The sequence below is a fragment of the Sciurus vulgaris genome (genome assembly GCF_902686455.1).
Source record: "Sciurus vulgaris genome assembly, chromosome: 10".
NCBI classification, from domain to species: Eukaryota; Metazoa; Chordata; class Mammalia; order Rodentia; family Sciuridae; genus Sciurus; species Sciurus vulgaris.
The window spans coordinates 1832822-1857635 of NC_136470.1; the positions used below are offsets into that span (position 1 = coordinate 1832822).

The 24814-nt window shown below is 61.3% G+C and overlaps 2 protein-coding genes across 8 annotated transcripts; both read left to right on the top strand.

Moving 5' to 3' along the window:
• Positions 1-810: 810 nt before the first annotated feature.
• DNMT3L (DNA methyltransferase 3 like) lies at positions 811-12892 on the top strand. 6 transcript variants are annotated; one of them, XM_079100998.1, is made up of 9 exons: positions 811-863; positions 941-1048; positions 2064-2235; positions 4258-4345; positions 5254-5342; positions 6657-6732; positions 7198-7337; positions 10119-10204; positions 12305-12892. In XM_079100998.1, exons 3-9 carry the CDS (start codon positions 2128-2130, stop codon positions 12597-12599), a joined length of 882 nt encoding a protein of 293 aa, XP_078957124.1. In that variant the 5' UTR covers positions 811-863; positions 941-1048; positions 2064-2127; the 3' UTR covers positions 12600-12892. The 6 variants fall into 6 exon arrangements, with proteins under 6 accessions (XP_078957124.1, XP_078957126.1, XP_078957129.1 ...); XM_079101000.1 differs by having other exon boundaries at positions 12434-12892; XM_079101003.1 differs by having other exon boundaries at positions 12235-12493.
• A 3842-nt stretch (positions 12893-16734) lies between these two features.
• Positions 16735-24594, top strand: ICOSLG (inducible T cell costimulator ligand). Of its 2 annotated transcripts, none has more exons than XR_013766493.1 (7): positions 16735-16882; positions 17691-17731; positions 18608-18958; positions 19726-20019; positions 21999-22157; positions 22970-23102; positions 23787-24594. XR_013766493.1 is itself a non-coding variant. In XM_079155706.1 (7 exons), exons 1-7 carry the CDS (start codon positions 16872-16874, stop codon positions 23795-23797), a joined length of 903 nt encoding a protein of 300 aa, XP_079011832.1. In that variant the 5' UTR covers positions 16735-16871; the 3' UTR covers positions 23798-24594. The 2 variants fall into 2 exon arrangements, 1 of the variants encoding a protein (XP_079011832.1); XM_079155706.1 differs by having other exon boundaries at positions 22970-23005.
• Positions 24595-24814: the final 220 nt, after the last annotated feature.

The window sequence follows — 24814 nt, forward strand, 5'->3', positions numbered from 1 at the left end:
GCGGACCCCAGGCCTGCACCGTCTAGAGATTTGCCTGTGTCTCCACCCAGCTGGGCAGGCTCGACCACCCTAAGGCAGGGGCGGGCGGTGTGGTGCCCAGGCCCCTGTGACTTCGGAGGACACATTGTGGCCTTCCTTTGTGGCGCTGTTCCCGTAAGGAATGGGAGGAAGCAGGGGCCCCTTCTCGCCTTCTTTCCAGATCTCATCGCATACGAAGTCGCTGTAAACCAGCGGAACATAGAAGGTGAGCTCACCGCCCGCCGGGCCGCAGGGAGGACGCAGGCTGGGGGCTCCGCTGGTGCTGTGTGTCCCCTCCACCCCCAGGCCCCTGCAGCCCTGTAGAGGGCAGTGGACCCTGAGTGTGTTCAGAGTAGAGTCCTGTGGCCTCCCCTTCTGAGTCCAGAGCACCTTCATCATCCCCAACGCAAACTTGCCCCGGTTGATAGGCGTCCGAATCCCCCTCCCTGCCCCCTCTGTGGCCCCAGCACCTCTGGTCTGCCTTCTTGCCCTGTGGACTGGCCTGTTCTGGACTCCCTGCAGTTCCAGACACTTCAGGATGGGCTGGTCAGCTCCTGCAGCACGGCCAGCTAGGATTTTGAGAGGGGCTCACTCGTCCTGCCTCTGCAGTAACGTTAGGGCTTCTGATCCAAGAACTTGGCCTCTTGGCCTTTGGAGCTTTCGTTTCTCTCAGCGTTTGGGGGTCCGTGTCCGGGCCGCACAGCTCTTTGGCTGACCTTCTTTCCGTCTGCAGAGGGCTAAGCTCCTCGCTCTGTTTCCCCGTAGACATCTGCCTCTGCTGTGGGAGCTTCCAGGTGCACACGCAGCACCCACTCTTTGAGGGGGGAATCTGTGCCCTGTGCAAGGTAAGCGGGGGCCAGCAGGGGCCCCACTGCCTCGGAGGAGGGGACACCCACAGCCGCCTTTGCCTGGCCCAGGACAGGTTCCTGGAGGCCCTCTTCCAGTATGACGAGGACGGGTACCAGTCCTCCTGCTCCATCTGCTGCTCAGGAGAAACGCTGCTCATCTGCGAGAACCCCGACTGCACGCGGTGAGCCGCCCGGTGGTGCCAGGGGGTGCCGGGGCGTGGCCGGGGTGGTGCCAGGGTGGTGCCAGGGTGGTGGACTGGGTGGTGCCAGGGGGAGGCCAGGGTGGTGGTCAGGGTGGTGCCAGGGTGGTGGACTGGGTGGTGCCAGGGGGGTGACCAGGGTGGTGCCAGGGTGGTGGACAGGGTGGTGGCAAGGGTGGTGTCAGGGGGAGGCCAGGGTGGTGGACCGGGTGGTGCCAGGTGGAGGCCAGGGCAGGGTCACGAGCACCAGGAGCACCCATCCCTCACGGCTCCTGCGCGAGGCTCCCAGATCGACAGACAGTCTCCTCCCACCCTCTGCCTGAGGCTTCCTTTGTCGGGAGCCCGGCACGTGGGAGCGGGTCAGGAGGCTATGTCTCAGGTGGTCTTTGCAGGGTCCTAGCTGAAACCTAGCTGCTCCTTCACTGGCAATGGCAGAGGGGATCAGTGTGGGGCTGCAGGTCAGCACCAGGGATGTGTGAGGGGCTTGCTGACCCCTGTCCTGGCCGACCTGGGCTCCACCCACTGTTCCCTGCCATTGGTCTGGGTGGGCCTCCTCTTCCCAGCCAGACCTGAGTTGTGCCCCCAGGAGGCTGCTCCTGCTCCTGGTTTCCCCAGGGTTCTGTGTGGGCTGTGGAGTTTGGGGAGGACAGCAGCTTAGGGCCTTCATAAGATCACTGTCAGGGCGGGTCGTGGCTCAGTGGTAGCAGTGCCCAGCATGTGAGAGGCACTGGGTTCGAGTCCCAGCACCACATAATAAATGAATAAAACGAAGATCTATCAACATCTAAAAAATATTTTTAAAAAAGATAATTATCATTGTTCGTAACCCTCACCTTCCTTTAACACTCTGAGTCGCCAAGAGGGACAGGGTCCCCTTCCGGCCTGTGGCCTTGCCTCCCCCAGGAAGTGCAGACAGACCGGGCTGTTTGTTTTCTCAGATGAGTGGAGGGAGACCCTCGAGGTCCCAGCAGCCCTGTGGCTTTCTGTTTTTCTGAAGGTGCTACTGTCTTGAGTGTGTGGACACCCTGGTGGGCCCTGGGACCTCGGGCAGAGTGCATGCCATGAGCAGCTGGGTGTGCTTCCTGTGCCTGCCCTTCTCCCGGAGTGGGCTGCTGCAGAGGAGGAGGAAGTGGCGAGGTCGGCTGAAGGCCTTCCATGACCACGAGGCGGTAAGGAGCAGGCCACGGCGGGCTGCCCTGCCTTCCCCTGCCTGCTGGCAGCTTGGTGCCCACTGCTTCCAGTAGGGACACAGCCAAGGCTTTTGAACACATGCCCTTTGTGCCATCACATGGCTATTTCTTCAAATAGCACGGTGACTTTGTTTCTCACAAGCAGGGATGAGCGGTTTGTCTCAGGAAGGAGGGGAGCTCAGGGGAGCCGACTAGCAGGCCCTCTGCAGGTTTCCCAGCCCAACAGGTGGCTGCCAGCTCTGGGCCAACAGGGGGCCTCCTGGTCCAGCCAGGGCAACCAGCCCAGAGCAGGACTTCCTGCAGCCAAGCAGGCAGAGCATGAGCTCATGGAAGTGTTGTGTCCCCAGAGGTCCTAAACCAGGTGCCTGTGAATGCAGCCTTATTCAGAAATAGGGTCTCTGCAGATGACATCCGGTTGAGGATCTGAGGACGAGATCCTTGTGGCACCCAATGCAAAGACTGGTGTCTTTAAAAGGAGAGGGAGATTCTGGAGAGGCAGAGACAGGAAGAGGCTCTGTGAGGACAGATAGAGAGGCAGGTGCCCCATGTCCATGAGCCAAGGTGTGCCCGGGGCCACTGCAGCCCCCAGAAGCAAGGGTTGTGGGGGGGGCTACGGAGTCCCTCCCTCCAGCCTCCAGAGGGAGCCTGCCCTGCTGGCACCTGGCTGCTGAGCTGTGTTTCTGCTGCCTCGAGCGGCAGTTTGTCCCAGTTTATTACCGTGGTCCCCAGAAGCTCCCAGGGAAGGGGTGAAGCCTTGCAAGGAGCCGCAGAGCAGGGGTGCACAGCACAGCTGCCAGGCCGAGCTCTCCAGGTTGACATCGGCCTCTGCTTGCCCGGTGAGGCGCAATCTGATCAAAGCAGACAAGGAGCAGGCGGCGGTGTAGCTGTGGGTCGGTGCTCTTGGGAGCAGCCTAAGGCTGGAGCCCTCTCCCTGCCCACCTGCTCCTGCTTGTGGTGGGCTGGGGTGCCATGGGCACTGACTTGGGGTGGCCTTGCCACCCCTGTGGGGTCCTCCTCTCAGGGGCCTCTGGCCTTGGGGCTCTCTCTGTGAGGGTGTCAAAGCTGTCCCACTGAGCCCAGGTTCTGCAGACGCCAGCTGCCCCGTGCTGCACCTACACGCGTGCACGCCGATGGCACACGACGGTCCAGGCTCCTCCTCACATGGGCGCAGGCACCCCCCTGCTCATAGTTGCGAGCAGGTGTCTTCTGGAACCCTCTGTCAGGTACCTCGAAGGACAGAACACTTGCATCTCGCTATTATAGAGACCCCTGTGCTCCAAGGCTGCCCTGGCCCCTGCCTCTCCTCTTTCTCCAAGGGCAGCCCAGACTACCACACCTGTTTGCTTTCCACCTGTTTTGAACGCCCGTCCCACCACGTGGGACACACAGCTGGTCTCAGGCCCATCCTGTCCCTGATAGTCCTGCATTTGCCCTTGACCAGGTGCCCCCACTGTCCCTGTCCCTCTCTGACCAGCGTCCTGGAAAGGGAGGGCAGGCAATGTGCACATCACACACCCCACATGGAGTTTAGAGACTTGTGCATCCTGTGTGCCCAGCATGGCTCCACTGTGTCTGGGCTCAGGGTGCCAGTTCCTGGCCCCACAGATCACAGGCAGCAGGTTCTAGGCCTGAGGAACCCCTCACCTCGGCACTCAGACATTCCCGGCCCTCCGAGGGCATTCTGGGGGGGCCCTCTGCTGTGCTGAGACTCTCCCAGGTTTTGGAACCTAGGAGTTACGGAATCGTCTGCTGGGATTGCAGCACCCTCCTCTGACACCAGGGGGCGCCCTCATGCCTGCCTTCCCTGTGGATGGGGGGACCACGGCCTGCAGCTGTGGAGGTCTTCGTTGGGGGGCCAACATCGGTCAGAGCAGGGCAGCGGCCTTGGCCAGAGTGGGCCTGGGGCCTCTCCCCACAGAGGGAAGTGCTGCGGTTCCAGCACTGGCTCAGGCTGCAGCTCAGGCTCTGACCAAGCAGCTGAAGGTTGTCCTTGTTTAATAGGAGAGTCCCCATGAGATATATAAAACCGTGCCAGCGTGGAAAAGAGAGCCAATGCGTGTGCTGTCCCTTTTCGGGGACATCGGGAAAGGTGCGTGCAGCAACGTGCAGGAAGTGGGGAAGAGGGTGGAGAAGAGGGCTGGCCTGGCTAGCTGAGCATCCCTGCATGCCCCCAGCAGAGGAAGGAAAGGTCTCCACGGAGGGCAGCAGTCTGGAACCCAGATGGGAGGCCCCACGGGGGGAGGGGCGGGAGGAGGCAGAGGCAGGACAGGGAGGGAGGGTGTGGGGACAGAGGCCCTGGGCAGCCTGAGATGCACAGTGCTGTGAGGGACCAGTGGCCCAGCGGCCAGTGGCAGGCAGCCAGCCTGCCCGCCCAGAGGGCCGTTTGCACACAGCCTCGCGGCTCCCCCACCCCCGTGGTCTCCTCCTGCACCTAAACCTCCCCTGCCCATCTGCCCCTCTGGCTGTGGCTCTGCTGACACCCCTGCTGGTGGCCTTGAAGTCCCACCTGGCTGGTGCAGGAGAGCCCCAGAGACACCCCAGCCTCTGGAGGATTCGTGGGGTGGCCCCTAGGCCGAGAGCATCACAGGGTGCCAGGAGGGCCCCTGCAGCAGCTTGATCCTGGCACCCCACCTGGGGGACATGGACCCAGGCAGACTGGCAACGGCTTGGCTTGGCCAGGCTCTCGCTGCAGGTGGGGCTACAGGCGCCGGGCCTGCTCCCAGGGTTACTGGCTGGCCGAGTGATGGACACCACTGTCCAGCGGCTTCCTAAGCCAGCAAGTGACAGCCCAGCCCAGAAGTGCCTGTTCAGCAACAAGCTGCTTGGCCTTTGACCTCGGTGCTCGGTGGGCTTTCTCGCTTTCAGCGCTCAGAGGCAGAAGTGCTGCTCCTCTCCCAGGCCGTCGATGGAAACGAGGTTGTTCGTGCTGACAGGAACATCCTGGGTGGGCGCTCAGCTCCTGCAGCTCCTCTGCCCTTCTTGTCTGTCCCACTCCAGAGCTAACCAGTCTGGGGTTTCTGGAGACCGGCTCCGAGGCAGGAAGGCTGAAGCACCTGGAGGATGTCACCGACACTGTGCGCAGAGATGTGAGTAGGCCCTGTGTTCCCAGGCAAGGGAGGCACAGGGAAGGAGGCCGGGACAGCAAGGCCAGGCAGGTTGTGTGGGGTAAGGCGGGGTCAGGAGGACCCTGGGGCTTCCAGGCCAGCGAGGGCCCTGGGCCTGGCGAGTGCTGTTCACTGGCTGCTTGGTCCCTGCTGGAGAGGTGGACGACCCTCTGTGGACCTGCACTGACCTCCACATAGAGCTGGGCAGTCACGCAGACATCTTGAAATCCAGTGGCCTTTTCTACCACTGTGATGAGGCACTGCCCAGCGAGGGGGCCCTGAACCCCACTCCACCCTCTAAAATAAAGATGCGTGCGGAGCCCAGGACCCAAAGCTGCCGGTCGTTTGAAGGCCTTCCCAGCACTGCTTCTCTCCTGGGGGAAGCCCACTTCTGCCCTGGTGGCTGCTCCCCGGAGACGGCCCCCCCCTCCATTCCGTCCCACAGGGTAGTCGGTAAGAGAGGGCACAGCCTCCTGCTCCAACTGACCCAGCCTCTCCTGCCTCCCAGCCCCTCCTCAGTTCACACCCCGCCACCAGCTGGGGCCCCAGGCCTAGGGCCAGGTGGAGCCAGGAGGTGGGCTCAGTGCAGGTCTCCCCAATGCGGAGAGCTGCGCGCGTCTGTGTTGTCTGGGGCTGGGTGCTGGGATTGAATTAGCCCTGTCTCCTGCCAGGCTGATGCTCCACTGCCAAGCTGTACCCCAGCTCCGGAGTCCATTCCAGATTGGGCTGCCAGAAAATGGGGTCCAGCATTCGGGAATCTCTTGAACTTGGAAGAAAATGACCCGCGGCTGGGCCGTTGCTGATGAGGCAGTGGCCCTCTCTGTCCCGAGAGGCTCCTCGACTGGGGTGCTGAAGAGCTCCTTGTCTGGTCCCTGTTGGGGCGGGACTGTGGCTGGCTGCTTTGTCTTCTTCCCGTCCAGGCACAGAGTGACCGCCTGGTTGTTGGGGTCGTGTGGGGCTTGTTTATGTCCCTGAGGGACTGTTCCACGCTCACCGCCTGCTCCCAGCTGCTGGCCGTTTCCCAGGCGGCGCACAAACCCCTGGAGGGGTGCCTGTGGGTCGAGCAGCCAAGCTGCCACGGGGAGGGGTGTTCTCAGATGGCCCAGGGCCAGGCACACCCCTGAGGGCAGAGGGCAGTGGTGGCTGCTGATGGCTCAGCTCTGGTGGGCTTCTTTGCCCCCAGGGATTCTGGGAGGGGTCATCGCGTCCCATCGGACAGGCACCTGGGCCCCAGGGCTGACTCACCACCAGGGCCGAGCACTGGGCACTCAGTGACAGCCCTCGTGTGTCTTGTAGGTGGAGGAATGGGGCCCCTTCGACCTTGTGTATGGCTCGACGCCCGCCCTGGGCCACTCCTGTGACCGTTCTCCTGGTAAGACGTGCTTTGACCAGAGGACTGAGGTCCGCCCCGCTCCCCAGGGCATCTTGTCCCCAGCCCTGCCACCTCTCCTCTCTCCCACCCACTCCAGCCCCTCAGGCAGGGCAGAAACTGCAGACTGCATTTAGAAGGCGTTGAGCCGTCAGTGACGTATGACAGGTTACACGGTGTTACAGATGGGGTCACTTGTGAGCATTGCCATGACGAGAGAGATACCCATTGCCCCCAGGCTTCCTCACGCCCCTCTCTCGGGCCCCTGCCAGCCCCGCCAGGTGGCCTGCAGGTACTCCGTGTCATGCGGGCTCACGGCCTCTGCAGTGTTAGGCAGCGGGCAGGGTCAATGGCATGGCCGCCCCGAGGTCTGGCCCTCCGCCATGTCTGCCTGGGCAGGGCTTCTGCCCTTGCTGAACCTGGCCTTGCGGGCCCAGGCCCTTACGTGCCGCCACCTGGCCCCTGCAGGCTGGTACCTGTTCCAGTTTCACCGCCTCCTGCAGTACGCACGGCCCAGGCTGGGCAGCCCGAAGCCCTTCTTCTGGATGTTTGTGGACAACCTGCTGCTGACCAAGGACGACCAGGCCATCGCGTCCCGCTTCCTAGAGGTACGTGCCAGGCCTTCCGAGGGAGACGGGGGCCCCGGGGACGGCTCAGCATACACCTGCTATGGGGCACCCAGCACCCCAGACCTGGGCCTTCCGCGAGGGTGCCATGCACAGGGGCAGACCAGCTCGACTCCACCTCAGGCTGCCGCTGCCTCTCAGGACATGCCCCTGGGGGCTGCGCCTCCTGCCCTGCCTGCCCAGCGGGCACACCTCAGAGTGCCTGCACACACGCATGGCACACGCGGTACCGCACCCTGCACAGCCGAGAGTCACACGCCTCTACCTCACACACGTGCCCGTCGCGCGCCACAGGCAGGGCACGCTCACGCTCCCCCTTGGGGCACCCACAGCCCTGCTTTTCTGTCCAGAGCAGCCCCTCGGGCCCCATGGCTGAGCCTGTCCAGGCCCTGCGTGGCAGGGTTCTGGGGAAGGGCTGTGGCGGGTGAGCTGCAGCGAGGGCGTGAGGCTCTGCAGGAGGCTCATCATGCCCACAGGTCCAGAGGGGGGCGTGGGGGGCGAGGCCAGCGTGGGGAGCAGCCAGGGGAGCCCAGTGTTGGGCTGCTGTCCAGCGGCTTCGGCTGGCTTCAGGGCGGGCTTGTGACTGGAGCAGGAGGATGCGCCGAAGCACAAACTCAAACTGAAGGTGTCACTTTAGTGGGAGTTTTAACACCTGGACCCTCCTGGGGACCCCTCCTCAGGGGTCAGCCTGGCCAGCCTGGTGTCCCTCCTGCTGGTGCCTCCCTTGTTCACGTTCTACCGTGATGGTAAAAGCCCCCGACCCCTCCACCCTCTCCAGCTCCCTGCTGCCAGGCACCTGGCTCCCCGGCTTCACGGTGACCTTGGGGGACCCCCTCCCCCAGCGCTCCTCTGTCTGGCCGTCCCGTGCTGCACGTTTTCCCTGGGGACGTGGACGTGCTTGCCAGCTTCCTACTGCTGGATGACTGGGCGCCTCCTGCCTTGGGCTCTTGGGGAGGCGCCATCCATGGCCAACCCCAGAAGGCAGCTTCTTGGTCGAAGGGTGAATGTGGCTGTCACAGATGCTACCCGCCGCCCTCGTGGAGTGGCCCACGCAGTGGGCGGGGTGTGGGAGTGATCCCTCCAGTCCCTGGTGCTCCCCGGCTGCCTCTCGCAACCACCTCCCTCTGACCCTCCAGCGGGCTGGTCTGTGCATGTGGAGCTGGCGACTCTGCCCTGACGGCTCCTCCTGCCTGGCTGGCTGGGTTGCTTCATGGGCTGAGCGTTCTGCTTGATTCGGGGAGACTTGCTGTGCATGTGATCAGTCCAGTGACAAATAGTGAGTTTTTCTCCTGATTTTATACCTGCAATTTTTCTCTTCTCTGGCAGAGCTGCCGGTCTCAGGGACCCCGGCAGTGATGGGGACACGCTGTCTCCTTCCTGCTCTTCACGGAGCAGCGGCCCTGGCTGAGGTGCATCGCCACCTCAGTGCAGTACGCCGAGGGCCGTTTCTGCAGGTTCTTGTTGGTTTAAGCGTCTTTATCACGGTGATCTTGGGTGTTATGACACGTTGTTTGAGTGTCTGTGAGGTTAGATGGGGATCTTCCCCTCTAGGTCTATCGAGAGGACGGAGCGTAGCATGGACGTCCAGGGGTGAGCTGTGTGTGCGCTGTGGGGAGAACCTGCCTGGCAGGGGTCATGTGGGATGGGTTTGTTTAGGATGCTGTGCCCACAGCGGGAAGGGGTGTGGCAGTTCCCTGTGCCCTGGCTCACGGCAGGCTGTGGTTTCTGTGTCCAACTTGCCCCATAAAATACTCGAGAGGGAGATGGAATTCTGTGACGCAGCTGCTGCAGCTGCTAGGAGATCTTGTGTGTCTGTGAAGATTTCCTATCTCTGGGGTCAGTGTTGGGGGTTGTTTTCCTACGCTATGATCCACTTAAAGTTCTAGGTTATTTCTACAGGGGGAAGCAAAGGACCCTCTTGCTTACTTGCTTCTTTAGGGTTCCTTCTCCTTATTAGGAAATCTGGACATTAAAAAAATACCTACACAATGTCACATACGAGCGTCAGGATCAGATTGGTAAATTGCACTGTTTTACCAAAAAATCTATTCCTGCCATCAGTAATTGTGGGCCCAACTGAAACATGGCAGTTGCTGAGCCTGGCACCCGCTAGGACAGACAGAGGACAGCAAAAGTACTGGCTCCCCTTGTGAGCTCGGTAGTTCACAATTAATTGGTCCCAACTCAGAAGTAGCACAAAGGGAGACTCGTGGGTTTTCTGTGACCCCATCCTGCTGTGGCACCTCATCCTGCTGAGCGCAGCAGCGCCCAAGCTGGCTCTGGGCAGCTGGTGCACCCCCCGACTCTGGGGGAAGCTGTCAGGATCAGGGGGCGTGGAGCCAGGTCACCCGCAGGGCCTCCTGCCTCAGCTTCTCCCTCCCTCCGCTCCCCCGGCCTATGGGCTAAGATAGGCCACTGCCTCCTACTCCCTCCTCCTCTCTGGGGTTTCTGGAGAGACCATGACTGGCCTTAGAGGCAGCCCACGTACCTGCTGCCAAGATCAGGAGGGTGGCACTCCTTGGGCAGTGCTTGTTGGCCAGCAAAGCGTCCTAATCCCTGGGGAGCTGCGGGCCAGTGACTTGTGGGATAAACATCTGCTGGCTAAGCAGTCTAACCCAACAAACCCGCTGTTCTTCCCATAAGGCGGTTTCTAAGAACAAAGGTGTGACGTGTAGGGAGGCCGCTTGGCAGATGTGGTCAGCCTAGGCCTGCTGACCACTGGGTCTGTGGGGAGGAGGTGACTGGTGGCCTTTCCCTCCTCAGATGGAGCCTGTGACCCTCCAGGACGTCCATGGGAGAGTCCTGCAGAATGCTGTGCGAGTGTGGACCAACGTCCCCGCTGTGAAGAGGTACTTCCTGGGCAGACGAGGCTTCAAGGCTGCAGGGACACAGCCGGCACTGGGCTGTGAGGACGTGGGGTTGGAGACAGCAGGGTTTTCCAGCACAGCCAAGCCTGAGCAGCCCTGGGGCTGTCGGGCTGAGTTTAGTCAGCCTTGGGGCCACCTGCATCCCTGACGAGCCTGAGCCCCTGGGTGCCCTCTGCAGGGTGGTCTCCACTGTACCCCAGCACTGCCCAGGGTCCTGCCTCGGGACTGCATGGGGTGCCCTGGCTCTGAGGGCAAAGCAGGTGCCTGGCAGAGGCTCACCTCACCCTCAGGACTGTGCCCCCGGGGCCCCGCCTTCTGAAACCCCACACCCACACGACCCCAAGGGCCCTCCCGCACGCTCGGACACACACAGCACACTTGCACGCTCACATAAGTCCGTAGGCAAGTGTTCCTGTTGGACCAGCCTGGACACTAGCACACTCACCCAAGCTCACAGGCACACACTCGTGCTGAGTCAGCCTGGACACCTGCATACTCGGGCTCAGGCATGCGCTCGTGCTGAGCCACTGTGGACTCTCGCACACTCACACAGGCTTGTAGGCACATGCTTGTGCTGAACCAGCCTGGACATTTACACATGCACACAGGCTCCTGCACATGTACTCGTACTGAGCCAATGGGACCGTACTGTCTGAGATTGCTAAGTCATGTCTCCTCCCGCCCAGGAGCGAGCTTCTGGAAACTTCTTCCCACTTGCTCACAGGCCCCAGCATTCTCCTGGCTCCCAGTCCCTGCACAGTCCCGGGGCCACTCCTGCCAAGGTGTGGTGCTCATGGTCCCTCCCCACCCCAACGCTCCCGGGACCTTCCGGGCTTTGTGCCGAGGTGATGTGAGGCACTTTTCCAAACTAATTTCTCTTTATGAGTCTGAAGGCTACGGCCCCTCCTGCATGCCATCCACCCCACACCACATTGCTACCTGGTGGTGACCAAGCAAGTCAATCCCTGGTGGTGGACATGTGACTTTGTGGGTCCAGTGGAGCAGCAGGGGAAGGGATGGCCTGCGGGAGAAGCCAGGGTCCACTCCTTGCCCGCCGCTCCACCTGGCAGCTCTTTAGCCCCCAGGCCCATCGGTTCAGCAGTGAACCAGGAATAACGCCTCAGAAGTCACGTGTGGCCGGGGCACAGTGGCCCACGCCTACAGCCCCAGTGACTCGGAAGTCAGGCTGAGACAGGAGGATTGCAAGATCCAGGTCAGCCTGGGCAACTTAGCAAGACCCTGTCTCAAAAACAAAAAGGCCTGGGGACGCAGCTCAGGGGTATAGCACTTACCCAGGATGCATGAGGCCCTGGGCACAATCCCTCCCACTACGCAACAAACAGAACAACCCCAAACGAAAAGCCAGCCCTACAACAAAACAAATTACGTGCGGCAGGCACAGCCTGACCCCGGCCCACAACCTGCTGCAAGAGGCAGGTGCCCCCTTCCCAGCTGCCTGGGTGCCTGCCAGGCTTTGGCTGTGCACACACGGCTCCCTTCCTCCCGGGCCCAGCCTGGCCCCTTTCTGAGCCCTGTTCCTGGGGTCAGAGTGCTCCTGAGGGGCTGGAGGCCATTTCCCCTCCAGGCTCGGGGCGAGGTGGGAAGGGGGAGTCGTCTGGCTAAGACCTCTGGCAGCTGTACCATGGCACTGTCCCAAGCCGCCCCAGGGAGGGTGCAGTGCCCCTCCACCAGCCCCACAGCAGACCAAAAAATGCTCCTAGCTGCCGTGGGGCCTGGGCCACGGGCCACCAGGTGCAGACTGGCCCGTTCCTCCCACTGTCCTCTGCTTCCCGGGACAGGCCTTGCATGCTTCCACACAGTTGCCCCGGGCCTCACAAGATGACCTGAGTGCCAGTGGGTCTTTGCTGTCAGGATCCCTGGGACACTTGGGGACACCCCGGGTCTGACAGACCTTTGTCCCTGAGTCCTGCCCTTTCCTCCATGCGGGCCCACTGCCCAGCAAGGCCAGTATCTGCTCCTGGCGGCTCCTGGTCTCCCCTCCCTCTTCGCAGTAAGAGATCTGCCAGCTGGACCCCAGGCCTGATGCTGACCTGTCACCACCTGCCCACCTGCTTCTCACAGGACCAGCTCCTCACAGAAGCTGGCAGTCCCCAAGGGCGTGGATCCTGGTGACAGCAGAGCCCCGGCAGCTCCCCTGCCCAGCCCAGGGGGCAGGTGCTGGTTGGTAACTCGTGCCCCTCTCCCTGGCAGCAGGCACTCGACCCTGGCTTCTGAAGAGGAGCTGCTACTGGCTCAAGACAGGCAGCAAGGGAGGCTGCCCACCCAGGGCCCAGCTGCACTGGTGAAGAACTGCTTTCTTCCCCTACGAGAATATTTCAAGTATTTTTCTCAGAACGCACTTCCTCTTTATAAATGAGTCATCGTACCATGAAAAAAAGACTTTTCCTAGAACTTTCCTCTTACTGTCTTTCCCCCCTAAGTTACTCTTTCACTTGCTTGCTTGGCTTTGGGTGTCTCTTGATGCTACAGACCCACCTCCTGCTTGGTTCCAAGTCTCAGGGTCTCCTGGTCCCAACGGCTGTGTTCAGGGAGAGGGGTGAGGCCCTGCGTGTGGACCAGGTCCTGATGTGATGAGCACGCTGTGCTACCTGAGAGGACATCTGTGTTCCCACTGAGAAGTTCAAATACATCTGTTACAGGAGGACCACTGGCCGTATTTTGGTGTTTTGTGTATAAGCAAAGCCTTTGTTCTGCAGGACGAGGGACAGCAGACTCCACCACAGTCACCAGGTGCCTGCCCCATGCACACCTGTAGATGTGACTGCTGTTTACTTGTTGGTTGAAACCACTCACCCTACCAGGCTGCCCAAAGCACCCCAGACCGCTTCAAAGTATACAGCAGTCCCACTCGGCAAAGCAAGAGCCAGCTGAGCCAAGGGTGCTCTGGCCCAGGCCAGATCCGCCTGCAAATTATGTGACCTTTTTGTCTCCTAACCCAGATGGCATTGCTTGCTGAAGCAGGGTCCCCAGGGCCTAGGCAGTGCCCAGTCCAGAGGATTTAAACCCACCAGAAGGCATTGACTGGATCCAGCCTCTCACATGATGAATCTCACGGGACTTTTTCCCAGTTAGCCAGAACCATCCCATCCCCACGTCTAGACTCAGCAACCAAACAGACTCAAACTGTCCTGGACACCACAATTGGGACTTGGGGACACTTTTAGTGGTCTGTACAATGCTCTGTGGAAGAAAGGGAGTTCAAATTGAACCTGATGAAGATCCTTAGAAATGCTCTCAAACATGCACGTGGAACTGCCCCCACCTGGGGATTTTAATCCTTCACAAAGGCCCCATTCATGATCCCCTGTGGTCAACTGAATAACAGTCCCCCAATACCTTGAAGTACAATGAGGTCACCCCTTGGATCAATGTGGCAGGGCACGTCTTCCATCCAGGACAGTCCTGAACGCAGACAACACAGGCATCACGTCCAGGGCTGATTCAGCAGGGCTGTGATGGAACCAGGCTAGACGGCCACAAAGACACAGCACGAGAAGGAGAGAATTGCTCAGCCAGGTGCAAACAGACCCCTCCTGGTGGCCTGGGCTCTGCAGCCCGCGTTGACCCCCAGAACTGGCTGAAGCAGTGGGCATGAGCCTGTGACCATGGCTGCCCAGTTGGGGCATGGCAACCCTGCACAGGGCTGGTGGCAGCCAGGCTGCTTTCACCAAGGCAACTGATGGCACTGCAGAGAGGGAAGCAGTGCCTGCTCCCCATCTGCTGCAGATGGGCCGGGCTCAGGGCCTCGGGGCGCGCTCCGCATCTCCTCACTCAAACATGCGCGCAGAGCTGTCCCCACCTGGGGTTCTCCTAGGTATTTTAATCCTTCTCAAAGGCCCCATTCATGATCCCCTGTGGTCGGCTGAATAACGACCCCCCAAAAGATGACCACGATCTACTCCCTGGAACTGTAGGTGTTACCCCACATGGCAGAGAAGGACCCCAGATTAAAGTGAGAGCGCATGCTTCCTGGGTTACCCGGGTGGGCCCCATGTGCAATCACAGAGAGCGAGGCAGAGGCAGGCTTACTGACCACATGCAGAGGGGACAGCCATGTGACCAGAGAGGCAGAGACTCCAGAGCTGCAGCTCGGCTGAGGGGCACCCCAGGAGCTGGAGGCTAGGACGGCTTCTCCCTTGAGCTTCCAGATGAAGTGATGACTTCAGACTTCTGGCCTCCAGGACTGTGAGAAAAAGATCTCCCTGTTGTTTGTAAGCCTCCAAGTCTGTGGTGATTAGTCACAGCAGCCTCAGGAAGTGAACAGACCCCCTAGAGAAAAGATCACCTTCCTCGGCCAGGAATTGGGTTCCCAGCGTCCTCTGGGAGGTTGGAGGCACGCGGGCACGCCGACTGCCGGGTACTGTGCTTCCCGTGTGAAGGAGGACCTGCAGCTAGGTTGCTGCCGGGCCCCTCGTCAGTGGGGCTCTGGGCCCGGGACGTGCTGCTCCCTGGACGCAGCAGGGAAGTGGCCGGGTGCAGCTGGGCCATGGGGGCAGGTGGGGGCATCCAGACGAGCCCACACCTTGCTGGGGAACGTGACTCTGGTTCCAGTCCTGATGGCCTGGGTCTGTGTCTCCCACCCCAACACCAGCTAGCTTGCCCACCTGCAGTCCTGGCCAAGGACAGCCCCCTCCACAGAAGGAAGCCTCCCAAAGCGCTTCCTCTTTCTCCATTCATCTCATAGTCCTGTGTTGGAAGCTTGTACCTATAAGGTGTGCATCGATTTAGGACGGTCACACAACTCTGCACACATGTATTACCTGATCACCTTGCCACAAGGGTGCCTCGGGGACTCACCTGACCGAGGGGAGGGTAGCAGCAGCAGACTCTGGCCCAGTCAGACCACTCTGCTCACCTGGCCAGTGATGCTGGGCTGGTTCTCCCCGAACTCCCTCTTCTGCTAGCTGGATCCAAGCCGTGGTGGGGAGGGGACTGAGGCCACCAACATCATGTCCTCTCTCCATGCTGGGTGAGCCCCTGAAAAGGCCCTGGCCACGTGTGTTCTGGCCCACATTGGACATCCTTTTCTGGCTCCTGGAACTGGACCCATCCCAAGGCACATGGTTTGGTCTATGCTGGCACTCTGCTATCCAGCACAAAATTCACTTTTCCTCTAGGACACTTCTGCTCCCCAGCGCCACCCCAAGTACAGACCCCTTCACCGTACCCTCGAACATGGGCAGGGGTCCTCTGGTCCCTGCCCTTCCCGGCACAGGGGAAGGCAGCCCCTCCTGAAGGAGTGCCTCTGAATTCCCACTACACCCCAAGCCCGAGGGCATGGGGACCACGTCTCTGTCCCTGCCCGTCTCCTCGGGAGCTCCCTCACCACCTGGCCTTCCCTTTTGGCCCTCTTCACCTGGTTGTCCACAGCCGCGCGGGAACGGTAGCTTCCAGCTGGCAGGGACCAGGGCCTTTTCCATTCGTGCTCTGGGGACCTAGTCAGGGCCAGGTGCTCATCAAATCTTTGTTGAATGAATGAATCTGCAAGGGGATTGGGGTCAGGGACTTCCCCCTCACACCGTGGCCCAGGGACGGCTCCCAGCTAGCTTTCCGTCTTCTCGAAGTCTGCCCCAGCTTCACCTTCAGCCTGGCAGGAGGCCTGGGGGTGGGGCAAAACAGAAGAGAGAGGCTACAGCCCTCGGCTGCTCCCAGGGGACAGGACCTCCACACCTGCAGACTTCCAGGGGCAGGCTCAGCGGGGAGGGGACAGGGCTCCCACCTCCTCAGCCTGGCAGTGCCTCTGTACCCAGCCTCAGGAAGGAGGAGGGAGGCCCGAGTCAGCAGAGAGGAGGGCCCAGTACTGTGTGCTGGGGGCGGAGGAGCAAGTGGCCCTTGGACCAAAGCCTAAGACTCAGCATATTCTTTCCCAGACCAGGTGCCAGAGAACACTGGCCACACATGGGAGTGCAAAGTCCCACAGGCTTCGGAGGAGCAAAGCTGAACCAGTTTCCAAGAAGTGGGCTTCTCAGAGCATTTTATATGCAAATATGCTGTCCAGGAGGCCCTCAGATGCCACAAAGGCCAGGGAGCAAAGCTGGGTGTATAGGGGTGTCAGGTCCAGGCCTGCCTTCCCTCCCTCTTCCTCTTCATTCGGAAACAGTCACTGGGTGCAGTTCACCTACTGCCCACCTGGAGATACCTACTTTTGGCACCTGGTTCAGACCTGGCCTAGTCCTAGCCTGGGACTTGGAGTCCATGACATCCTCAGGGAAGGCAGAGGGGGAACACTGGGTCAGGGATGGGGATCAATCTGGGTCCCATGGCCCAACAGTCCCTCCTCTGGCCTCTCTGCCCTCCGGCACCGACAGCCCAGGCCAGTGTCCCCGCCGGCAGGAGGACCTGGCCCTGCCTGGCACTGGGCGGACGGGCACACTGGTCTGGAGCTTAACTCTCCGGAGCCAGAGCGCGACCTTCCGCTCCGCCGCGCCCCGCCTCCTCCCGGGGGCGGTCACGGTCGCGGGAGGCCGGGCCGGAGGCGGGACCAGGGCTGCACCCAGCGGCCGCGCGCTGGGCGCCCAGAGCCTCCGACGCGCCGTGGGAACGCAGTTGGAGCGAGTCCCTGCGGCCCCAGGTCTCCGCGGCCCGAGGTCCCGCCTGGTCTCCGCGGCCCGAGGACTCGGCGCCCACCATGCGGCTGAGGTGAGCCCACCTGCGGCCGCGCCCGGAGCTGCGGGGAAGGGAGCGCGGGCAGGGCGCGGTGACCCCACCCGAAGTGGGGCCGACGGCGCCCCGAAGGCAGCGGCGCGGCGGGTCCCCAGCTCCGGGCGGCTCCGACGGGGCTCGCGGGCTCACCTGCAGGCCGGGCGGGAAGCGCGCGGGTTACCTGCGGGCGGGTGTGAGCGGCAGGGGCGGCGCGGGCGGCGTGGGCGCGCTGGGCGGGCCCCGCGGGGGAAGGGGAAGACGGGGGCTGCAGCGGCGGGCGGAGGGCGCACCCCGCAGCGCCGGCTCCGCGCACCGCCCTTCTGCGCTACCCCGCTGATCTCCCAGGAGGAAGATCGGACACGCGGCGACACCGCAGAGGCCCGCGGGTGCCCACCGTTAGCGACACGGTCTCTCCCCGCACACCTGGGATCCCCCTTCCCGTTAGCAGATCCAAACTGGGGAGGCGGGCGCTGCGGGCCGCGCAGGGGCGGGTGGGGGCTGGGGTGGCAGCTCTGCGCCGGGCTCCCCTCCCCAGCAAGGCGGGCCGGCGGAGGCAGAAGCCTTGACCTTGGCTGGGGCGCCCACACACTTTCGTCACTGTCATCATTGTTGAGGGGGGATCCGGGCCGGCAGCCCGGAGACGCGATGCGCAGGGCAGGGAGGTGTGGCCCCCCGCTTCCCCGAGTGCCCCGAGGGAAGCCACATTTCTGATGGAGCCAGGGCCCCCTGCGGGCGGGAACGCCCGCTCGCCTGCTCCCTGGGGCAGAAGCTAACTCACCTGACTTCTCGGTTGTTTCTTCTCCAGTCCTGGCCTGCTCTTGCTGCTGCTCAGTGGCCTGCAAGCTGGTGAGTCCGTGCTTCACACAGGGTGCTTTATCCAGCCGGGAGGCGAGCTTCCAAACCTCTCACTGCCAGCTGTGAGTGCCTGGGGCAGGGCCTTAGGAGTGTCCTGTCCACCGCCTGCCTGCTTCCCAGGGGTCTTTTGAGAAAGCTGGTCCTGCATGCCTCCCTCAGCGTGCAGGACAGAAGGGCCTACAGGGCACTGCTTTTCCAAACTCTGTAGTTCTTTAATTTCATGCTCAGGGTAGGTAGAAAGCAGTTCCTCTGAGCCAGGGGCTTCCTGCCCCTCCTGGTCTCTTTGTCCCAGTCAGCCCCACTGAGATTTAGGAAGAGCCAGGAGCAAGGATGTGACCCCACGGCGGAGACCCGGGGCCCCCCAAACCATCCAGCCTAAGCCAGAGGACACACTACTCTTCCTGCAGGCAGTTAAGTGGTTGTACAAATGGCAGGACCCCCTGTGCACATTACATGAATTTTTCTCATGAGCACATGAGAAAATGGTGAGAAATGTTTTCTTTTACATGCCCAAATTTTAAAGACCTTCACATTTTGCGTTGATTGGTCTAGACTCCCAAGAAGTAGCTAAAATAGAGCAGAGCAGCCCAGGCGCCCTCGCTGGCGTCTTCCAGTGGTGGCCTTTACATGCCTGCTCTGCACCATCAAAGCCAGTCTACTGGCCATGGACAGCAGAGCCGAGGGTGCCCCACGGAACCCCTGAGCTGCCACAGCGCCAGCCCTCCTGTGCACATCTTATCAACACATTCCTTTTCTGCTTAAAAGTGTCAGGATCCATGTCCAAGCCTTATAACCCAGAAGTCTGGGTGACTTCACAGGCTGGGAATCACTCTCGGAAAAATCAAGCTCACCCTTGAATTCTTGTAGATATTCAAGAAAAGGAAGTCAAAGCCATGGTGGGCAGTGACGTCAAACTCAGCTGCGTCTACCCGGGAATAAACAGTTTTGATTTAAACGAACTGTATGTCTACTGGCAAGTCAGCGAGTCGAACACGGTGGTGACCTACTACCTCCCCGAGAACAGCTCCACAGGCCGCGAGGACAGCCACTACAAGAACAGGGCCCACCTGTCGCTGGACAGCATGAAGCGGGGAGACTTCTCCCTGCACCTGTACAATGTCACCCCCCAGGATGAGCAGAAGTTCAACTGCCTGGTGTTCAGGAAGTCCTCAGAGTTAGGAAGGATTCTGGAAGCCGTGGTGATGCTGCACGTGGCGGGTAAGTCTGCGAAGCACAGAGCACTCATCTCCAGCCTCGAGTCCTGGAGAAGGCACCCGCCCACCTGTTCCCTTCAGCAGGGAAATCCTGTCTTGGTGACTGGGTTTCTCTTCACCTGTGAGGCAAGCAGGTAAAAACTTGGTCAGCTTGTAGGACAGGTCCCCAACCTGAGACCACCTGGCTTCAGAGAACCCCCAACCTTGCCTTGAACTGCCTTGAACTCTTCAGCTCGAACTCGATTCTTCAAAATGATTTAGGAGACAGTGCTACAAAACACTAAATGACTTGAAGGACTTTTTGGGGGGGGGGGTTAAATATTTTTTTTATTTGGACACAGTTTCATTGAGTTACTTGGGACATCACTATGTTGCTGAGTCTGGCTTTGAACTCATAACCCTCCTGTCTCAGCCTCCCAAGTGACTAGGATTACAGGCATGTGCTACCGCGCCCGGCAGAATGTAAGGGAATTCTAACAGAGGACCAAGGCCAGGGCACACTTCAGCAGGGACACAGCAGGGTCACTCATGAGAGATACTACATCCAGTGAGGGTCTGAGCTGGCCCTGGGTGCAGGTTGCTGCCCACTAGGCTCAGTGGCTCCCCAGTTAGATGTCCTGAGGGGGTGCCTGTGCTGGCAGCCTGGACCACAGCCCTGATCTGACCCATCCTCCAGGTGGGCTGCCTTCCCCATTCCGGCCCCCAGACCTGCACCCTCCATGTCGAGCTGCAGGTCCGGCCTCGCTCACCACATGCTCCCCTGCCCTGCAGCCAACTACAGCATGCCCATCATCAGCACGCCCAGCGGTCCCTCTGCAGACCAGGAGCTCACCTTCACCTGTGTGTCCACGGATGGCTACCCGAGGCCCAGTGTGTACTGGATCAATAAGACGGACAACAGCCAGCTGGACAAGGCTCTGCATAACGACACCGTCTCCCTGAACCAGCGAGGCTTGTACGATGTGGTCAGCGTCCTGAGGATCCCTTGGGCGTCCAGTGTGAACATCGGCTGCTGCATAGAGAATGTGCTTCTGCACCAGAACCTCACGGGCAGCAGCCGGACGGGTGAGGCCCAGGAGCCGGGGTTGCAGGACTTGGAGAGGGTCCCTACGGGGCGACTCTGCAGCGGCATGGGAAAGGTGGCGGAAAGGAAGGAGGGAGGGGAGGCGTTGCCACGGAGAAGTCCCACCGTTCGGGAGCAGAGGGCGCTTCCCCAGACACCCCCAGGTTCACCTTCACCTGCTGAACAGGTGAGCTGGACAGCAGCTGACCAGGGTGGAGCCACACCTTTGCAGCCCACGCCCTCTGCCCCTGAGGCCCCTGAGAAGAATGAGCCCCACCAGGGAATCCAGCTGGGCCTGGCTGCTGGCTGGGTCCTCCTGTGCTCTGGGTGCAGGCTCTCCCAGTCAGGTGAGGGGCAGAGGGTGGGGTGGAGAGGCTGCAGGCTAGAGTCTGGGGCCCCGCCAGCCGCAGAGAAGGGTGCCTCCCACAGGACCTGCGAGGTAACCTGCAGGATCCAGGGCAAAGTGGAAATGCAGGCGTCCACCCAGGACCATGGTGATCCAAGCCGCTCAGAGAGGCCCAGAGAGGCCTGCGCCGGGGCCCTGGCTGCCGGGGCCCTGGCCACCGGTTCCCCGCAGGCTGAAAGCCCTCCTTCCTCCTCCCTCCTGGAATCAGGCTGCAGCCCCAGGACTTGTGCGCTTGGTCTGGGCCTCCTGGACCAGGATGAGGGCAGCACCAACGCCTCGGCAGCTGCCGCCTGCCAGCGTTCTCCCTGCGGGGCAGCCAGGCAGCCCTGGAAGGTAGAGCCCAAGGTTCTTGCAGGCTCAATTCTAGACGCACAGTGGGGTTACCTGCAGCCCCACCCCTGACCCTGGCATCAGGACAATGTTTTGGTTTTTGGTTTTTTGAGAGTTTTTTTTTTTTTTTCTTCCAGTTCTGGGGATTGAACCCAGGGGTGCTTTACCACTGAGCCACATCCTGAGCCCTTCTTTGTATTTTATTTAGACACAGGGTCTCACTGAGTCGCTGAAGGACTCACTAAGTTGCTGAGGCTGGCTTTGAACTTGCCATCCTCCTGCCTCAGCCTCCCTAGTCCCTGGGATTATAGGCATGTGCCACTGCACCCCACTAAGACAGCATTAAGAAGCTACTAGATGACGCTGAGTCGCGTTCAGGGTTGATCTATGTTGAGGGCATTGTCCCTGGGTGTTAGAGACACACTGCATCTGTAACCAGCCCCCCTAGGCTGGTGTTGCTGACTTACCCAGAGAACCACTCCCTGCAGGGCCACGACGGGAGGGCCAGGCTTCACGCTGCCGAGGGAAGGCGGAACAGCACCCTTCCCCGAGAGGGCTGGCAGGCTCCCAGGAGCAAGATGCAGGGTTGCAGTGTGGCCAGTTATTCAATTTCACGTCCACCCAGGGTGGGGGCTCAGGCAAGTGCCTGTGAACACTGAGCACGGTTCACAAGAGCCACAGGGACCTGAAGCGTACATCACAGATGGGGGGCCAGATGCTGCATAGCCATCCGCACGAGGGAGTATTATTTAGCTGTGAAAAGGATGAGGTGCTGACACAGGCTACAGTGTGGTGGACCCTGAGGACATCATGCCTAAGTGGCCAAAGCCAAAGTCAGTCGCCAGAGGCCACACATGAAGTCATCCATTCACAGAAAGGGCCAGAACGGGTGGTGCACAGTCACAAGAGTGGAGGTGACCAGGAGTGTGACCTGGGGAAGCGGGAGTGACGGCCAGTGGGTAGGGGTTTCCTGGGAAGGCCGTCGCTGTGAAGCGCTGAACGGCACTGAACTGTCCACTCGGAAGGGTGGACGTGAATTTCACCTGCACTTGAGAAACCTCCAGGCGCTGGAGTCAGGGCCGGGCTGCCAGGGCGCCAGGTCTGCGAGAGCAGCGTCCGGGCTGCGGCCTGATGCCGGGACCACGGTGGCGTCCGCGCCGAGCGCGTACCTGCAGGCCCTCCTCTCAGGGCCGAGAAAGACCTTCCCCTCCGGGACTGAAGGCCCGGCTTGTTTCCTCTCCACAGAAACCTTCACTGGGCCTGCAGTTGCCGTGACGGACAACCCAGCGCATCCCCACAAGGAGAGAAGGGTGGCCGTCTTCAGCACCCTTGCCGTCCTGCTGGTGACGGCTGTGGCTGTAGGCTGGCTGTGCAGGACCCGGTTTCTCCGTCGCAGCTACACAGGTGCGTGTGAGGTCCGGCCATCGACCTCTGTAGCGCTGAGCTGTTGGCTTCGTGTGAAAGCATTGCCTGGGGGAAGCGTCAGGGCCCTCCCAGGTGGGGAGCAGAAGCCCGGCCATCTCTCGGGTGCCGTGTTCCTGTTAGGGCCACGTCAGAAGGGCAGCCTGGGACGCCCACACGCCCAGGGCCGCGCCCAGCGTCACACCCAGTGAGGGATTCCAAGTTTAGAGATTGGGATGGGGTTGATTTCTGAGGAGGCCAACTGCAGCCGCCCAGGTCACTGGCAAGGCTGGCCATCTTGGTCCTGTGCAGCATGAGGACAGATCCTGAGAGTGAGCTGGAGCGGCAAAAGCTGTGGGCTACGGTGCTGGACCCCGTAGCCATGCAGACGCCCTGCCTGGATACCCAGGAGGGCAGAGGAAGGACAGGGGTTAGGTGGAGCCGGGTATCGGCCACGTGGAAGAGCCCCTGTAGCTAGCACGCCCTGGATGGAGGTCTCCCTGCTCCCAGGTGTTCCTCGCACGTGGCCACCCCAGAAGCACTTTCCACGGCCCATGATCCCGCTGCTGGTCCAGCCAGGCTGCAGCAGGGCCCCCCAAGCCCAGGACACACCCTTGCTCCTGAAAGAGCATCTTCCCTCAAAAGCAGGGGGGCCTGGGAACCCCTTACCTGGGAATCCACTCCCTGTCCAGGGCAGGACCTGGGGAGATGTCTAGGCAGAAGGGTGGGGCTGCTCTGAGTTCAGGACCACTGGGGTCTTCAGAGCAACTGCCCCTCCCTCCATGCTACCTGGACCTCTCTGACTCAACCCACAGGTGCGAAGGTCGTGTGGCCAGAGGAGGAGCCCACAGGTGAGTTGTCCCCAGAGAGGAGAACGTGAGGCGGGCGCGGAACCTCAGTTGTTTGCCTTGGCACCTGGCGGTTTTGGAGACACGGGGAGATCCCAAGGTGCACCCAGCATTTCCTGTTGGCTCCCCTGGCACCAGGTCCTGCCCTCGTGTGCTCTTCCTGATGTCACATGATGGAAGCTTCCAATGTGCACACAGGCAGAGCCCAGTCAGTGACCCGGGCCCTCCCTGAGCTGGGATAGTGGCCTGCCAAGCAGCTCCGTGGCCTCTGGGGTTGTGTGCTCGTGGTCTCAGGAGCAGCAGTTGATGAGGATCACCCTCCCAGTTTTGGAAGAGCAAGATGTTGCTGGCTACCACCGCAGGCCGGGACCCTGGGCAAAGGGCTCTGCCTGCGGGGGTGGCTGCATGTCTCCTCACCTGGTTTGGTGGGGCCCAGGAACCTGTTTCCCAGGTGAGCTGTGTGATGGCTGGTTTTGCAGCCCCTGCCCCCTGCAGACAGTGCCAGCCAACTCCAGGTCATTTTGGAGCAGAACTTGCTAGAACAGTAGGGCCCCTTGGGGAATTAGCTGCCTCCTGAAGGCAGCCCTCTTCAGTTTCCAGGCCCTTTGTCTTCCCGAGTCCTGAGGAGGTCGGTCTCTGTCTTCAGAATGAGGAGGAAGGCTGGGTGTGGCTTGTTGGCAGAGGGCCTGCCCATCTAGTGAGAGGCCCTGGGTTCTGTCCCCAGCACTGTGTGGAGGCAAAGGAGGGGCCGGAGCTCACGTACCTCTCTTCTCTTTCCTCCAAGACCATGTTTGACAGGAACTCACTGCCCAGGATGGGGACAGGGCTTTCATGAAATGCCACTGGGTGGACATCCGACGCAGCTTGAGAATGGACTTGGACAGGCTTGGTGACAAAAGGGACCATGAGCCACCTGCCTCTGTGTGCTGTCGGCGAGGACAGGATCCACCTGGCCAGGAGGGGCACAGGAGGCTGCCTGGGGAGACCCTCAGACACTGCCCGTCAGAGCGCGGTCCTTCACAGCAGGGCAACAGTACTGGCACGTGGGCGCCCAGAGCCCACAGCCCCTGCGCTTCAGCACAGGCTCCTCCCAAACAGGACCAGGCACGGGCCTCGCGGGGCCCTGGGGTTCTGAGAGCGAAGGAAGGACGTTGGAGTGGAAGGAAGATGCAGCCACCCTCTGCCTTCCAAGGCGGCCTCTGATCGCCGGAGCCGCGGAGGGTGTGTGCAGGAGACCGACCCCAGGGCTCACCGGCTGCCGTCCTGCCAGGAGCTCCTGTGTAGTCGTGCAGGTGGTGCACACCTGCTGCGTGCGGACAGGAAGTGGTCTATGCTGGAAGCCCGGGGAGACCTGCTGGACTTCACTTTCCTCCAGGGTCTCCAGTGGGAAGAACACCGGATCTTGCTTGTTTTGTCAAAAGCTCCATCATCCTCCTGAAAAGGCTCATGTGGAATTTTGCCCAAACATAGTGCGCTACAGGGCCACCTGTCTGGATGCAGAGGCCTCCTGGACCTGCCGCTCGGCCACCCTGCCCACCTCCCCAACCCAGCCCTGAAAACGTGCAGTGGCAGACATGAGCTGCACCTGAGGTCATCAGAGCCCTCCGGGGGACTGCTCAGTGGAGGCCCAGGTCCCCTGCCAGCCACGGAGGTCTCACATCCCAGCACTGACTCTCTCAGAGCCCAGAGAAGGCAGCTCTGCAGGCCCCTCTGCCCTCCCCGGAGGACCTCCACGGTGCGAGGCCTCCCATCAAACGCCAGGTTCCTGCGGCTGATAGGCCACCACTTGACAGGCATCAGCCCTGGCCATGC

Excerpts from the sequence above, each read along its gene's own strand:
- DNMT3L (XM_079100998.1), top strand. The coding sequence starts at position 2,128 with ATGAGCAGCTGGGTGTGCTTCCTGTGCCTGCCCTTCTCCCGGAGTGGG. Across the intron at positions 6,733-7,197 it reads CTCCTGTGACCGTTCTCCTG|GCTGGTACCTGTTCCAGTTT; the intron begins GTAAGACGTGCT and ends TGGCCCCTGCAG. Across the intron at positions 7,338-10,118 it reads TCGCGTCCCGCTTCCTAGAG|ATGGAGCCTGTGACCCTCCA; the intron begins GTACGTGCCAGG and ends TTCCCTCCTCAG.
- ICOSLG (XM_079155706.1), top strand. Across the intron at positions 17,732-18,607 it reads GCTCAGTGGCCTGCAAGCTG|ATATTCAAGAAAAGGAAGTC; the intron begins GTGAGTCCGTGC and ends GAATTCTTGTAG. Across the intron at positions 22,158-22,969 it reads TCTCCGTCGCAGCTACACAG|GTGCGAAGGTCGTGTGGCCA; the intron begins GTGCGTGTGAGG and ends CTCAACCCACAG.